The 14658-nt window shown below is 52.9% G+C and overlaps 7 protein-coding genes across 7 annotated transcripts; 5 read left to right on the plus strand and 2 right to left on the minus strand.

The window, feature by feature from the left end:
• Positions 1 to 265: 265 nt before the first annotated feature.
• BDZ99DRAFT_248058 (uncharacterized protein) lies at positions 266 to 1276 on the plus strand. The gene is made up of 2 exons (XM_033713651.1): positions 266 to 1204; positions 1264 to 1276. Exon 1 carries the CDS (start codon positions 482 to 484, stop codon positions 1070 to 1072), a length of 591 nt encoding a protein of 196 aa, XP_033579995.1. The 5' UTR covers positions 266 to 481; the 3' UTR covers positions 1073 to 1204; positions 1264 to 1276.
• Positions 1277 to 1467: 191 nt separating this feature from the next.
• On the minus strand, positions 1468 to 3274 carry BDZ99DRAFT_460346 (cyclopropane-fatty-acyl-phospholipid synthase). The gene is made up of 2 exons (XM_033719369.1): positions 2949 to 3274; positions 1468 to 2796 (listed from the first exon to the last, which is right to left on the minus strand). The coding sequence occupies exons 1-2, from the start codon at positions 3210 to 3212 to the stop codon at positions 1693 to 1695; spliced, it is 1368 nt and encodes a 455-aa protein (XP_033579996.1). The 5' UTR covers positions 3213 to 3274; the 3' UTR covers positions 1468 to 1692.
• Positions 3275 to 4038: 764 nt separating this feature from the next.
• On the plus strand, positions 4039 to 4946 carry BDZ99DRAFT_248102 (ribonuclease H1 small subunit). The gene is made up of 3 exons (XM_033713652.1): positions 4039 to 4385; positions 4434 to 4744; positions 4797 to 4946. The coding sequence occupies exons 1-3, from the start codon at positions 4259 to 4261 to the stop codon at positions 4839 to 4841; spliced, it is 483 nt and encodes a 160-aa protein (XP_033579997.1). The 5' UTR covers positions 4039 to 4258; the 3' UTR covers positions 4842 to 4946.
• BDZ99DRAFT_248117 (uncharacterized protein) lies at positions 4915 to 6685 on the minus strand. The gene is made up of 2 exons (XM_033713653.1): positions 6407 to 6685; positions 4915 to 6355 (listed from the first exon to the last, which is right to left on the minus strand). The coding sequence occupies exons 1-2, from the start codon at positions 6474 to 6476 to the stop codon at positions 5043 to 5045; spliced, it is 1383 nt and encodes a 460-aa protein (XP_033579998.1). The 5' UTR covers positions 6477 to 6685; the 3' UTR covers positions 4915 to 5042.
• A 1563-nt stretch (positions 6686 to 8248) lies between these two features.
• BDZ99DRAFT_248125 (uncharacterized protein) lies at positions 8249 to 9011 on the plus strand. Its single transcript, XM_033713654.1, has one exon. The coding sequence runs from the start codon at positions 8444 to 8446 to the stop codon at positions 8996 to 8998; it is 555 nt and encodes a 184-aa protein (XP_033579999.1). The 5' UTR covers positions 8249 to 8443; the 3' UTR covers positions 8999 to 9011.
• A 261-nt stretch (positions 9012 to 9272) lies between these two features.
• Positions 9273 to 11758, plus strand: BDZ99DRAFT_568297 (P-loop containing nucleoside triphosphate hydrolase protein; the record flags this gene model as incomplete). Its single annotated transcript, XM_033727775.1, has 5 exons — positions 9273 to 9455; positions 9550 to 10582; positions 10626 to 10691; positions 10747 to 10953; positions 11001 to 11758. The coding sequence occupies 5 exons, from the start codon at positions 9273 to 9275 to the stop codon at positions 11462 to 11464; spliced, it is 1953 nt and encodes a 650-aa protein (XP_033580000.1). The 3' UTR covers positions 11465 to 11758.
• Positions 11759 to 12235: 477 nt separating this feature from the next.
• BDZ99DRAFT_507158 (5-methylthioadenosine/S-adenosylhomocysteine deaminase n1) lies at positions 12236 to 14034 on the plus strand (the record flags this gene model as incomplete). The annotated part of the gene is made up of 2 exons (XM_033724222.1): positions 12236 to 12509; positions 12582 to 14034. The coding sequence occupies 2 exons, from the start codon at positions 12236 to 12238 to the stop codon at positions 13814 to 13816; spliced, it is 1509 nt and encodes a 502-aa protein (XP_033580001.1). The 3' UTR covers positions 13817 to 14034.
• Between the last annotated feature and the right edge of the window lie 624 nt (positions 14035 to 14658).

The raw sequence follows: 14658 nt of genomic DNA on the forward strand, positions 1-14658 counted from the left end.
AGCGCTGAAGCGAGCGTGTTGTGGTGGACGGCCTGAGGCGCCGGGTCACGGGCGGGCTCTGTCGTTCGCGCACAGCGTCGCCGTTTGGCTAACGATTGGCCCTGGGCGAGGATGTCTGAGGCTGTGAGGTCTGCGAGTGTTCCAGCGGGAGGTCGGTCGCGGCTGGCGTCGTCGCTGGTGGGCGGAAAGCGAGATTAAGCCATCCACCGCAGGCAGGGACAGCTCGACTCTGCGATATAGGGGCGGTGGCCCTAACCACCACAACACCGCCTCGAAAACGCTCCGTCCCGGCGCCTGTGCCTGGCTGCCGATCCATCTAGCCATCTGCTGCTGCCCGCCAGACGATGCCAGCGCCATTCACCGACCAGCAGTCCTGCAATCCCGTCCTCGTCGGGGCTCTCCTCGACAGGCGGCCGGAGCTGTTTCAACCCTCGGCGGGCCTGGACGATGCTGCGACCTGGTACGTGTGCTCCGAGTAGGGATGGCTGAAATGACACTTCAGGCCGAACTGCCTCACGCCGCCGGACCTCGTCCGCCTCTGCTGTCGCCAACGCTCGAGCATAACCTGCCTGCGTCCCGCTGGCTGTGGCACCTCGCGCCCCTGATCTCGCAGCAGCATCGACGCCCCCAGCCATGCCCGCCGAAGGCATTGAGCAGCGTGGGTTGGCTCTGCACGAGGCCCGCTTCCCCAGACGGACCTATCCATTTCTCTGCAGCCCGCGTTTGTCGCTGCAGGCGTGCGCAGCCGGCCGCGATTCACGATGCACGCTATAACGATGCAGACTGGATGCAGGGCCCGCATGGCATCCGGTCCTGCTCGGTCTGCTCGTCATGTGTGCACGCGCAGCGCAACACACACCGCGCCTCCTTTCTTCTCTCGAGCACAGCATCAACAACCATAGCAACCGTGCAAATAGTACGCCCGCCCGGCCGTGGCATGGCAACAAAGTGTGCAGGTACACAGAAAACGGCCAGGTCAAACCGCGGCCAACCCTGCGCGTCGGCCTCCTGCCGGCCATCAGTTGCTTCTTCCAGGATGACTCGCATGCGTCGCTTGCACCCTGCCACCTGACAGTCCTGGGCCAAGCATCCCTGCATGTCAACATCAACACGTTGCGGCTTATTTCCGGCCCTTTTGCGCTTGTGCCGATCGGCTGCCACGTTGCTACATAGGGCTTGGCGGAGGTTCTCACGTGCTGCTGAGGTGAGTCAGCAACTTCTGCCTCTTAACTTAACCACGCATACTATTATTCTAAGTTGCAGCCTAGAATATCTTGTGGTTGTTGAGATTGCTGGGGTGCTAAAACACCAAATTGCACCAACGATTGGGGTGGCCACTTGCTTGTAATGGCCACTCGCTTTGTTGACTACGTTAGTTAACTAACTATAGTTATCGTCACGTGGAAGTTAGGATTGGACTATGGGAGAAGAGAGTGGAGGAGGGGTGCTAGAGTTCAAAAGTCGTCTCCTGTTTATGCTTCCTACAACGTCAAAATCAACCCAACTCTCATTCTCCGGTTTACAGTGCCCAGCATTGAACTTCTGCAAACGGTCTAGTATCAGGTGCCATGACGCCAGGTAATACAGAGCCAAACCGGGCCATGGATGGACACAAAAGTTGGGATTCTAGATGCTCACTCTACTCTAACGCCCGCTGCAAAAGACATCATCACAGAACCATCTATGGTGCACCTACAGCGGCACCCCCTCCATCATCTCCACGGCACCCTCTCTCCCCACCGTCACGATCACATCCCCCAGCGTCTTACTCCGAAACCCGGCCTCACTATAGCAGAAATAGTATTCCCACTTCCGCCGAAACACCTCCGCAGCCTCCTCATCCCTCCCCGCCTTGGTATGATCCCGCCACAGCGCCTCCTTGATCTCGCTGTCAAACCTGGCGTCAAACTCCTCCCGCCACAGCCTCAGCGCTTTCGCGTAGTGCGGGCCGATGTTCTCGACGCTCTCCACGATGAGGGAGTTGTTCGAGCCGGCAGCTATCGAGGAGACGAGCTGGGTGATGCTGGGTAAGTGCCCGCCGGGGAAGATGTATTTCCGGATGAAGTCGTCGCTGCGCGCGTAGGCTTCATACCGCGCTTCGGGAATCGTGATGCACTGGAAAACCGCCACACCGCCTTCTTTCTTAAGCAGCTTATCTATGACGTTGAAATAGACGCTCAGGAACTCCCGCCCCACTGCTTCAAGCATCTCGATCGACACGATTTTGTCGTAGGGTCCTTCAGCGGGGATGGGCAGGTCACGGTAGTCGACTATTAAGACCGTAATCTTGTGGGACAGGTTCAGCGCGGCGATACGTCGCTCTGCGAGTTCTTTTTGCTCTGCGGAGAGCGTGATGGTCGTTACGGAGCAGCCGGTGCGCTGGACGGCTTGGATGGCGAAGGAGCCCCAACCCGTCCCAATCTCGAGTACCCGGTCCGTGGACTTGATGTGCGCGTTATTGATGAACCGCTGTAGTTTCCGGTGCTGCGCGTCCTCTAGCGATTCGCTGCCGGAGCGGGAGTCTGTTTTCGGCAACCAGATTGGGCACGAGTATGTCATGTCTGGGGAAAGAAAAGCGGCGAACATGTCGTTGCTGATGTCGTAGTGGGCGGATATGTTGAGGCGGGCGTTTTTGAGGCTGTTCGAGCGGCGGGCGAGGGCGGTTAGGGTGGTGCTGAGGGAAGAGGTGAGGGTGGAGCCGTTGGCGAGGGCGGCTTTGTTGGCGATGAAGAGGGTGAAGAATGCGGTTAGGGAGGGGCAGTAGACTTCGCCGAGCATGTAGCTTTCTGCGAATCCCTAGGGGTGGTGGTTAGAGCTGTCTCTGGAGGGAGCCGAAGGGTTTATGGGGAGGCAGTGTTCATTGGGCTTGAACGGTGGGTATCGCGTCTTCTTCTCTCTAGGGCAATAGTATTGCTATTATCATGCTTTAAGAACTAGAAAGAACTCACCATATCTGCTAGAAGGGCTAACCGCACCCAGAACTTGTCGTCCTTTACGCGCAGTATGACTGTAGGGTATCCATCCTTCTCATTTCCGCACATCGTACACGACTTGGCGCCGCCTTCGTAAATAGCTAGACGCCCATGCTCAATCTTCTTGAAGACAGACGTGCAGGCTGTTCTGGATAGCCCTACTAGTGGGCCCCAGGCTTGTGATTGAGCTGAGGTCCATAGTGATTGCGCGCTCTCGAATGGCGCATATAGAAAGTTCATCTTGCGGGAAGCACGATCGCAAGGTGGGTCGAATGGAGTAGTTCGGGTGCTGTTTAGGGACGTAGCGTCTGGTGATGCGGTTGAGGGACAATGACAATTGACTTTAGAAAAGCAGGCGAAGGTCTTTCGGACGAGTAGGTGGGTATCAGCGCTTGAATGGGATAATAGAAATTAACGGCAGAAGATACTAGCGGCAGTGACGCACTCGATCCAAAGGGTCCAAAGCTCTTAGGGTCTAAAGACGACGTGTACGGAAAGAGAAGCGCAAAGCAAAGCACATCTAGCTAAACAATGAGATCCAAGCTGTTCTAGCGAAATGAAAAGATAGAAAGCAGTCACTGGGGCCCTCTCAAACTATAAAAGCTTGACATTCTGGCAGGCGGACGATTGCGACGCCGACGGTGGGCTCTTGCGGGCCGGCATTCCTCTGTTTGTTCTGGCATGGAAGCCACCCGGGCGCGCCAGAACGAAAAGTGTGTGGAGTCTGTTTGAGGTGCAGAATCGACGAGGTGCACCTTGCCCTAAGCGGCGTGTCAATGACGTTAGCAGTCGAGGCGCCCATCACAGAGGCGCTCAGCAGCGAGCATCATCTACCTTGAGCTTGACGTGAAGTAAGATGGTGGAGATCAGGAGTGATTAGTATGTGGGAGCAGATGTTGTCGGGATGATATACACATCGTGAGTGTCGCCGTGCTGCGATATGGTGTTGAGCTGCGCAGCGTGACGGCATGTGTACGATCGGTGAATTAAATCATGCAGGGATTCGCTCCCTAGCGCGGGGTCGTTCCTGCATTCACTCGGAAGCCGGTACGCCGTTGAGATTTGACATATGTCCGTAGTCTTTAGCTGCATTTGGATCAAGATATGCATTACGAATGACTGCCCATTTCCGGAGAGATGAAGCGTGAGAGATTAGTGTTTACCTGAGGTTCCCGCCAAGCTTACCAAGCTAGCGGAAATCTAATCAGATCTCAATCTAAATCCCAACGCGTGTTCATCGATCTCGCGACTTCACGCGTCTACAACCTTAATCCAACCTCTCCACCATGCTGGCCATTCAGAAACCCTCTGTCAAGTCGCCAGAGTGCACGCCGAATCTCCTCCCCGCCCGCCTCAACCACAATGGCCCCGTAAACGCCACTGAGCGGTACTGGAGTCCAGAAACAACAGAAAGTATACAATCTCCAACCCTGCCCCTCGTGGCCAAGCTAACGTATCCAGGCGGCGAGACTACAGCCTTCTTCCGAGGTCGGAAACTCAAAGGGCGGAGTGTCAAAATTCCGGAGGGATACAAAGGCGTCGTGCTAGACATCACGGATAAAGCTGCGCCACAACCCAAGAAAGAGCAGGTCAAAGAGAACGCGGATGACGAGGGAGACAATGACGATGATGACGAACCGGCAGAGGTCAACGCAGTAGAAGAGCTGGCGTCATTTGAAGAAATCGTGGTTTGGGGACATGAGGCTATACCAGCGGATACGGAAGATCCCTACGCAAAGGGCGTGCAGGAGTGGATAGGTTTTGCAGAGGCGGTGAGTCGCGGCTTTGAATGGGAGCTGATCTATGATAGCTGATTAAGGGCAGATGCATTGTGAGGATGACACGACCGCAAAACTACAGACATCATGATAATAGGCTCACGGAGTTTGTGATTCATGGAGTCATTACATGACACCAAAGCAATGCTCAACACGAATTCTATCGATCACTACAAGAAACAGCAATCTATCGCTATATTTTGGACTTGAAATAGCACCCACTGAATTTTCAAAAGGCTAGAACCTGAACTAGGAGATAAAGAGAAAAAAAGATAGACGAATCCACAAAGCATCACTCTATATGCAGCCTATTCGGTCGAATGGTCGAACCGCAGACACCAAAGATGGTTTTGAAAGGCCTGCCCTCGTCCGACACGTAAGTGAAATGCCTCTTGTCCAGTGCCTGTTCGAGAGATATGGTGATACCGTCGTCATAGCCATTCGCCGTAGACGAGGCTACGTAAGCATGCTCGAACCACGGCTTTGCTAAATGCCAAGTCTTGTGCGTCTGATAGATTATCCCGATGTTGATCTTAACCCAGATAGTACGTTCCTCATCCCACCCAAACGCATCGTCTGCTTTGTTTTCAATGATCACGAAACTTTCATGAGCTTCGCGCTCAAACCCTCCCTTCAGGATGCTCGCGGCGAGTTCCAGTGACGCCTCCATGACCTCGAAGCTCTCAAACCGTTGCTTCTTCCACACGGTGTTGGCAATGATATGCTTGAGTGCGGCCATGCCGCGCAAGAACTCAGCCCGCTCTTGACGACTTACGCCCAAGTTGTTGTACAACTTCAGCAATTCGGTTCTGGCTTGCAGATTTCGCCTCGCAAGAATAACTGGATTACCCTCGCACTGATCAACGATGGTCTTGAGCAAACTTTCGACGGCCTGGTCCTTTTCTGTGACGTGGTCACGGGCTACCACAAGAGCGTGGTCTATTTGTGCTGGATCGTTGTCGGATTGTATTTGGCGGGTGACGCTCATGAGATCTGATTCTTGCGCAGGTGATTTGCGTCGAGAGTTGTCTCTTCGTGGATGATCTCTTGGATCTTTTCTTCTCAAAGCCGACCCCCTGTCAAGATTACCCTTCGCTGACTCTTTGGCACGAGCAAGGAAAGCGAGAGCATCCTCTTCGCGGTTGCAACCATTCAAGAGCTCGGCAAACTGCATGATAAGCTGTTGAGTGCGTTTATGCTCTATACCGAGTTTCGCGATATGCTTTCGGCAGGCTTTCTCCATGACCTCGTCGGCATCAGCCATTCGATTTTGTCGAGTAAAGAATGAGGCGAGGGCCACTACAACTTTCGTGGTGTCTTCATGCGTCGCGCCGAGAATGTGTTCGTATCCGTCAAGCGCTTCCAGAAACTTGGCCTTAGCTGTCTCTGGTTCTGCATGGATGTCATCCCTCTTTGCTGAGTTGAAAACTGCAATCAGGTCCGACCTGGAACGCCCATTCCAACGAAGTCGCAAGTCTGGTGCTTCTTCAGTCTCTGTGTCAGAATATATCCCCTCGGTAACATCTGGTAGACCTGAGGTCTGGTAGGGGGAGTCGACGCTGTCTTTCGAAGTTTTGTAAGAGATCTCTCTAGGCGTATCGACCACTTTAAAGGTTAATGAATATCTAGTGAAGTTAAGGGCCAAGGCTTGCTCACCAACAACTTCAGATCCAAATCTAGCCTTTTTTGCTCTGGCTGCGCTTTTTTGCGCCCTTGGACATCCCATTGTGACTCGCCATAGAAGAAGACAGTATCTTTTCCGTCATCTCTCTTTCTCTTGCCTGCCTTGTCTGTCATCCATAGCGCATACTGGCCTGGGAGATTCTTCTGCCATTGCCACTCTTTGAACTTTTCTTTGAATAACTTCTTCCTACATATATTAGCATACCCGTCTGCTACTCTGAATGCTAGATTGGCTTACGATGCGACAAAGGAATAGTTCTCTTTCATGACACGCATAGTCTCTTCGAGGCTATTTTCATTCTCCATGTACAGCTCTCTCATCGTTCCTTTGTGGCGATCCCAATCTAAGCGACCATATCTCTGCCGACGCGACGACGTAACCGGGGGCCGTTCGGAGGTCGCGAGAACGTGAAGTTGGCCATGGGTATCCGAATCTACTACCATTGGATCACCGTTCCCGGACGAAGGATTACGAATATAGCCATTGTCGGGCAGAACTTGCATCCGCGGTACGTGAGTACCAAGCTCGTTCAAAGAATCATTAGTCTGAAATGCGGATGGGCCTCCCACATCAGACCTAATGGCTGGACCTGTGTTCTCGTGGAATTCTCCTGCCAGAGACTGTACACCCCAAACATCAAACCCATTTGGGAAATTCATCGTCCGTGAGAATTGGGTCGACGAGCTGATCCGGAGAATGCAGAACGAAAAAGTGAGAAGGTGATCCTTTTATGTGAAACGAATTTGAAGAACAGAAAACATATCGTAGGCCAGGGATCGCGCGATTATTTGTACTGACAAGGAGCGTGGCGGGATCGCTGCAGTCGCGATGAGATGGCGAACCGAAGCGCGAAACAGACTGCGAAAGCCCGCAAAGGGCCACAAAAGGCCCCTTGAGCCGTCTGTCATAAGCCGATGCCCCCTTGGATTACGCCCTGTCGGGCCTGCCTTGCAAGGTCATCCGTCGAGCCGCCAACTTGCCAGGCAACAAATGCGGCACTGCAGCCGCCGTGAGACATGCATCCCGCGCCTGCAGGATACAGCTACCTTATTGGCTATGCTTGAGGTGAAAACAACGAGGAGCACGATCTGTATGGGAGAGCATGGGATAGGACCTGCAATGACAACAGTTTGCAGCTCCAGCTCCACGACGCCCGTTTGAAGCGGGGTTCTTCTTGGAATGATCTCTGACTAAGATGGCGATGTTTGACCCAGGAATTCAGAGGGGGTTATTCGAACGACACACCCCGTTCTGTCGCGACAGCCCTCAAACTGGTCGAAGAGTTTTCGAGGGACCGAGGCCGCTGCAAGTGGAGTGTCAGCTCCGTGTATGCGTTGTCCCACTCAACCGCCGTGGAATGTCCGACCACCTCGAAGCAAAGGGTCCCAAAAGACTTCGGGGCTGTTGCTGTGCCCGCCTGCAACGCCACGTGGGTCGTAAGCTCAACCGAGACCTGCCTCCGGGCCCTTCAACAACCAATAATATAAAAGTCCCCAAAGGTTCGCGGGCGCTTGAGCCGCCAGTCGACCCTGACCTGACGTCTCCTCTCGATTGCCACCAATGGTCTAGGTTTCGGTCTCAAAATTCTCAAGAGTCCCAAAAGTACGCGAGCATTTAGCCAGTTGGCATTGGGCCGAGCTGGGCAGAGCAGCCTCACTTTAGCACCAAAAGTACCCCGGATATCTATACCATGGAATCATTTACTTGATACGAGTCTGTATGCTTTCAAAAGTCCTCAAACGGCCCTTTATGTCTTCAATCCACGCGACAGGCAACAAGGTCTCCTTGGTAACTTTTGTGGTATTGCAGCTTCTTGCGATGGTACGAGTGTCGATATGTGTGCGCATTCGGGGCAACCTTCGACAAAAGTTCCCGAAAAGCTACTGCAATAAAGCAGGCTTTCAAGCTATAAGTATGAGGAAGAACGCGAGAAACAGCTTTACAGAAAGCTTTGAGACTTCTACAACGCACACGGAAGTGGAATTTGTTAGTCCACTATTTGATCAACGATGAATCCATCGAACTATCACGAAACAGTCGGCAAGCGCAAAACTGGCAATGAGCATATTGAAGAGCTCGCATCACAAGAGAAGACTGAGAGCATGATTCAGTTTGAACGCAAGGTTCGTCGACTCCTCAATGGAGACTTCAAAGTATCCAACAATGATGGAACCGCTCAGCATTCGCCCCAGGAATTGACATCCAACACGGACAACAAGGGTGCAAAGGTTCCAGGCTATTACCAGGTCCGAAGGGAATGGCTCAGTGACCGGACCACCCCTGGCGCAGTGATGGCGGTGAACGGCGGCAAGGCTCCAGATGTGACAGACGGCAAGGCTCCGTCTTCTGCTCAATCAGCTATGCTGCAACGATGGATTCAGGAGCCCCAACGAAAAGAGCCCTACAACAATGTTGCTGCTGTGGCGTTGGGCATGCGTGCAGATTGTCCTAAAGTTGGGGTGCATGGAGGCTGTACTGATCCCGCGACGTTTGGGAGCTCAGCTGCGACGGTAAACGGTGTGGAGTCGGAGTCTGTTGGCGTCAGGCAGCCACTCGGCCCATGAAGGCTCAAAAGGCAACTGGGACGGCTCACGAAGAGCACTGGCGTAGCGAATCAATGGAATGACAGAACAAAGCTGACGGTTCGACTATCCTCGCCCTGCACTGCTTGTGCTCATGCTTGTCTCCGTGCATATCTACGTGGCTCGGTCCGCTCCATAGATTACCTGCTCTCTTCGTTCCTGTTGCTTGCACATTATTCCCGCCCTTTTGATGCGTCTTGCCTTCCCTTCACTTCTTATCTAAATTACTGCGGGGAAGACCACATGATCATCGATCATGAAATCCTTTCATCCCAGCAATCGGAAATCGACACAGACGCAGACACAGGACTCGGAAGCTAGGGTCGACTCAGAAGCATTTGCTGGAGTCGACGCGACAGACCCTTACGTAGGCGAGGGCCAGAAGCGTGAGATTCTCACCTACGAGCAACGTTACAACTCCCGCGGAGAACTGCAACAGGTCATACCTAGGATTGGACGAAGATACTAGCATTGAAGCTGCACTCGTTCTCACAAGGTCCTATTCGCAAGAACGAACTCTAGAATCGACACAGCTGGAAATTCAATCGCCTTACATCAAAGCGGCATTGAGAGAAGTCGTGAAATCTTACCCTGGAGTCAACATCAATTCAAACGGACCAATATCAATCTGGAAGGAGCCTTGGTACTTATTTCACTACCGCCATGAGCTCTCTACATATGCGTCGAAGCTCCGGGACAAGAAGGCAAGGGGACATGTCGTGTTTCTGCTGGAGTATGCTGCAAAAGTTCTGCACAGGGACATAGCCAACTACGAGGCAATGATGCATGGGGAAGCTGCGCCAGGCCTCGAATTTCCAGCCCTCTGGATGGCTTTCAAACCCGGCACGCTGATCTTTACAATCATCGAAGGCCACGACTCCATTTTCCGGCTCAACAGTATTTCCCGTGAGCACGAAACGATTGGAGGTGGCGAACTCCTCAAGGAATGGAACGTGTCTGCGGAACATCTGATCAGTAATGGAGCTGAGTTGGGATATGTTCGCAAAGATTTCAGAATTCCACGCTACGAGGGATACAAGGCGCTGACTGAATTGAAAACCTTCCCGTTGCAATACCACCCTGATTGTGAAAGGGTCAAAAGGGATTTACTAGCAAGAGGGAAAAAGTATGTCTCCTTGCAGGGAATCCATCACAGCATGTATGAGGGTCCTACGCATACATCAGGCTTTCCTTCTCTTACTAGCAGAAGCAAGGAGTATTCCACAGTAAGTTCAGCCGATGACTTGGCGAGTGAGATCGCGTTTAATAACTTCATTCAAAAGACCGAACAGAGAGTCATGCTGGATATTAAAACGTATAATGACCGGATCCGAACCAAAAAACTGACCTTCATTTCGGGCGCAAAGACACATTATCTAGATCCCGAACAGGCTTTGGAACTTTCCGATGAGGAGTTGCTCATATGCGAGCACTTTGTTCATGGATTCTCATTTGCACATAAAGATTGGCGGCATTTCGAAGTATCGAAATTAAAGCCAGTAGAGTACAACCAGAGCGCGTTCGACACCCTCGGACACGAAGAATACGCTATCTTCACTTTTGCGAGTTCAGACACAGGAATCCTCCCAATTTGATGATCTAATTGAAGGGAAGGGTAAAGGATTGATCATTCTCTTACACGGACCTCCTGGTGTCGGGAAAACCTTCACAGCAGGTCAGTTCAAGCAAATGTAGATGGAGATGGATGTACTAGCTCACACGTAAACTAGAAAGCATCGCAGACTTCTCCGAACGACCGCTCTATAAACTTGGAGGATCCGACTTTGGCGATAGTCCTTTCCTTGTAAGTGACCAGGCGCTGCGTACAGCATTGAATCTCGCCTTGCGATGGAAAGCCGTCGTCTTGATGGACGAGGCGGACGTGTTCTTACAGCAAAGAGATATCCACAGTAGTCTCGGGAACAAATCAGCCTCAGGTCAGAATTATGCTTCCCATCAGCGAGACGCGGCTAATCATTCCCAGTGCTACTTCGGTTACTTGAGTACTTCGACGGCACCATGTTCCTCACTACGAACCGAGTCCAGACAATCGATGCTGCCTTCAAATCCCGGATCCATCTGTCGCTTTCATATCCACCCTTGCCTGCCCAAGCTAGAAGCATGCTTTGGGAAACCTTCATTCTCAAGGGGACAGAGCAGCGCCGGCCTCGGTGGCTGACCGAAAAGTTCCTAGGGAAGATATCCAAGGAAGAGGTTAATGGACGGGAGATCAAGAACATCATCCGCGTAGCTCACGCTTTTGCGGTAGACGGCAAGCGCGCGATGCGGCCAGCAGACGTAACCCACGGGCTTCAAACGCGGAGAGATTTCGAACTCGACTTCAGCAAAGCCGTGGCAAAGAGGAAACATGAAGATGACCAGACGAACGGTAGGAGTAAGAAACAGAAGAAGAAGAATATGGAATTCGACGGCGAAGCAAGTTCATGAGCATGTCGCCGTTTGATGGTGGAGGTTGGCTCTTCGGAGGAGGGCCCCATCACGCTGGAAATATCTTGTCAGACATGGAATCTCTCCAAGTCGACCATGCTTGGTCTCATCTGGCTGACTCTCAAGCGGTCAGCATCGTTGTGCAAGCCCGAAATGGTTACAGGTCTTTTAGCTAGCGTTGATTTTGGTAAGCGTTTTCGGTTTTGCTTCGATCGAAAAACCAAATGGTTAGCTCTACAGCTTTTCAAGACACATCTTCACATTATGAGCAGTATAGGAATCTAGAACATGAACATTGATATTTCAACCCCCGCATTATATATCACCTCGCACTTCGGCCTCGGGGTTAGGGAGGACGCGCAACTAATCGAATGGCAGCCGAGGAGAATCCTAGTCGGTAGATCCCATACTTCCGCCCTGTGAGGACGGACGGCTGTACGTACTCCTTACCTCGGATTTAGAGACAAAATGCGAGGCTAGTTCCGTTTTGGCCGCATTTGGATGTACAATTCCAAAGTACGATTCCGGCGCTGCGATATAACTCGTCAGAGTGTTATCGAATCCCGGTTAGGCCACCAAGACTTGTAAGCTATATTATATGCGGAGATCCAGCTACTTTCAGTCACTCGTTCTTCAGCTTTCAGCGTCTGCGTTTGGCTCTGAGTATATATAATCGAGTGTCACCCCATTAATCTCCTGGTCTAATCATTCCAAGTTCCCTACATTCATACGTCATATCCCAATCACAGCATCGATCCTCACTACTCAACAATGCCCTCTTCCATCCTTCTGAAAAATGGGACCGCTCTCCTCCATGATGGCAACGACCATGTCCGTAGCGAGAAAACAGACATTCTCATCACTGGGAATAAGATTGCCAAAATCGCCCCAAACATCAACGTCGCCACCCTGCAAGATGTCGACACCATCGACTGCACCGACAAGATTATTAGTCCTGGCTTTGTCGATACACACCACCACCTCTGGCAAACACAACTGAAGGGACGTCACGCGGACGAATTACTCTTGGACTACATGGTTACGGGTACACCCCATCCCCATCGTCAACCCTTCCCTCGCCTCCCTCCTGACCCACCAACCCCCTAACCATTCTCAGGCAACGCCCAATCCTCCCAATACACCGACCCCTCCATCTTCTACGGCCAACTCGCCGGCTGCCTCGAAGCCCTAGCAGCAGGCACGACCTACATCCTCGACCACGCGCACATCGACTACTCCCCCACAGCCTCCAAGACCGCCCTCGCCGCCACCATCTCCTCCGGCATCCGCTCCACCTTCGCCTACACCCCCATCTCCCGCGTTGTCTCCTGGACGCCCCTAACCACCTCCCCCACCCCCCTCGAACCCTGGGTCTTCCCCAACCTCACCAACCTCTCCGCCGCGCTCGCCGCCGGCTGGGGCGCCGCCCGCGTGCAACTCGGGCTGGGCTTCGACCTCTTCTTCCTCGGCCCCGCGCTTGTCACCAAGCTCTTCAGCCACGCCAAAGCCCTCGGCGTGACGACCATCACCTCTCACTACGTCCGCTCCGCCCAGATGTCCCTCGCCTCCCTACCTGAGACGATGCGCGCGTTCGGCGTGTTGGACGAGCACATCGTCCTCTCCCACGCCACCGGCTGCTCCTTATCGGACGTGGAGCTGATCACGGCCGCCGGCGCGCACGTCAGCTCTACGCCCGCGACCGAGCTGCAGATGTCGCTTGGGACGCCGGTCGCGTGGCGCGAGGACATCCCCGGGATCCACGACTCGTGCAGTCTAGGGGTGGACTGCCACAGCGCCGTTTCCGGGTCGATTGTCGAAGCGATGCGGCTGGGGCTGCAAGCTGCGCGGGGACAGCGGAATCAGCGGTTTGAGGCAAGGGGAGTGACGCCGACGGGGCTGCATGAGGCGATGCGGGTGGAGCGGGCGTTTAACCTGGGGACGATTATGGGGGCGAGGGCGGTAAGGATGGAAGGTAGGATTGGGAGTTTGGCGGAGGGGAAGCTAGCGGATGTGGTGGTGTTTGATGCGCTGAGTCCGGCGATGGTCGGGGCGGGGCAGCAGGACGCGGTGGTGGCGGTGGTGATGCATTCGAGTCCAGCGGATGTGGAGATGGTGATTGTGGATGGGGTTGTTAGGAAGAGGGATGGGAAGTTGGTGGATGTAGTGGTGGATGAGGTGGCGAGGGATGTTGTAGGGAGGGAAAAGCTGGGGTGGGGAGACGTCGCGAAAGAGATTGTGAGGTCCAGGGAGGAGATTCAGGGGAAGATTGAGAAGATTGATTTTGTGGATAGTAAGGAGAGGTTGGTGAAGTCGTTTCATGTGGACCAGAGTAAGGTAGTTGACGATGTTTGAGGGATGGGAGATGGGGGTTCGTAATGTGATGGGATGTGGACTAATTGAAACAAGTGCACGAGGCTGGGCTATGTCTTACAATGCCTCGTCATAGAAATTCGTACACTCGTTTACCGCTGCATGAAGAGCTTCAGAGTATTTTCGGCATTCTAGATAAGAAAGAAACTCGGCATTTTCAACAACTAGCAAACTCGCGAGACTACCCCAGACATGCCAACAGGGTTAATGTAGATTGGAATGTTCTATCCGCTGCCTCGGTTTCTATAGACAGTGGCAGGAAAGTGTACGGATGTCTATGGCAAGGCACTGTATGTAGATAATGAATGGAGTTGATTGTGAGGCATGATAATAAGCAAGTTTTAGCAATACTTATATTAATTACCACATCCTAACGAAACTGCTCTCCAAGGCCAGTCCGTGCGATTGGGACTCGACTTTGGCATGTTGTTGGCGTGGTTCGTAAAACAGGGCAGAGAGTTGAGGTAGCGGAGAAGGATAGACTGGAACCTCTCTAAAACTTTGAACAGCCATTCTCCAGAACCGTCCGCTTAAAATTGCCATTGCTGCACGAAAGTTAGTCGTATCATCCCAGCCTTTCCTGCAATTCACCATTAACCTTGTCTCCTCACCCATTACCATATTTTATTTGTAGTCCTGGATACGCAACTTTCTCCCTTCCTAAGTTGGGGTGGGTTGGCAGGTTCTGACCATGTTCTTCTTTGAGTACGCGATGAAGTGAAGTGGCGAGTGCAAAGGATTACGTGTTTGTGAGGGGCTTGCGGGGTGAGTGGTTGCACACCGCGGATGTTCCTTTGGATGGCCTCTTGCTCATCCTACCCACG

Source organism: Mytilinidion resinicola (assembly GCF_010093595.1).
Source record: "Mytilinidion resinicola strain CBS 304.34 unplaced genomic scaffold BDZ99scaffold_5, whole genome shotgun sequence".
NCBI classification, from domain to species: domain Eukaryota; kingdom Fungi; phylum Ascomycota; class Dothideomycetes; order Mytilinidiales; family Mytilinidiaceae; genus Mytilinidion; species Mytilinidion resinicola.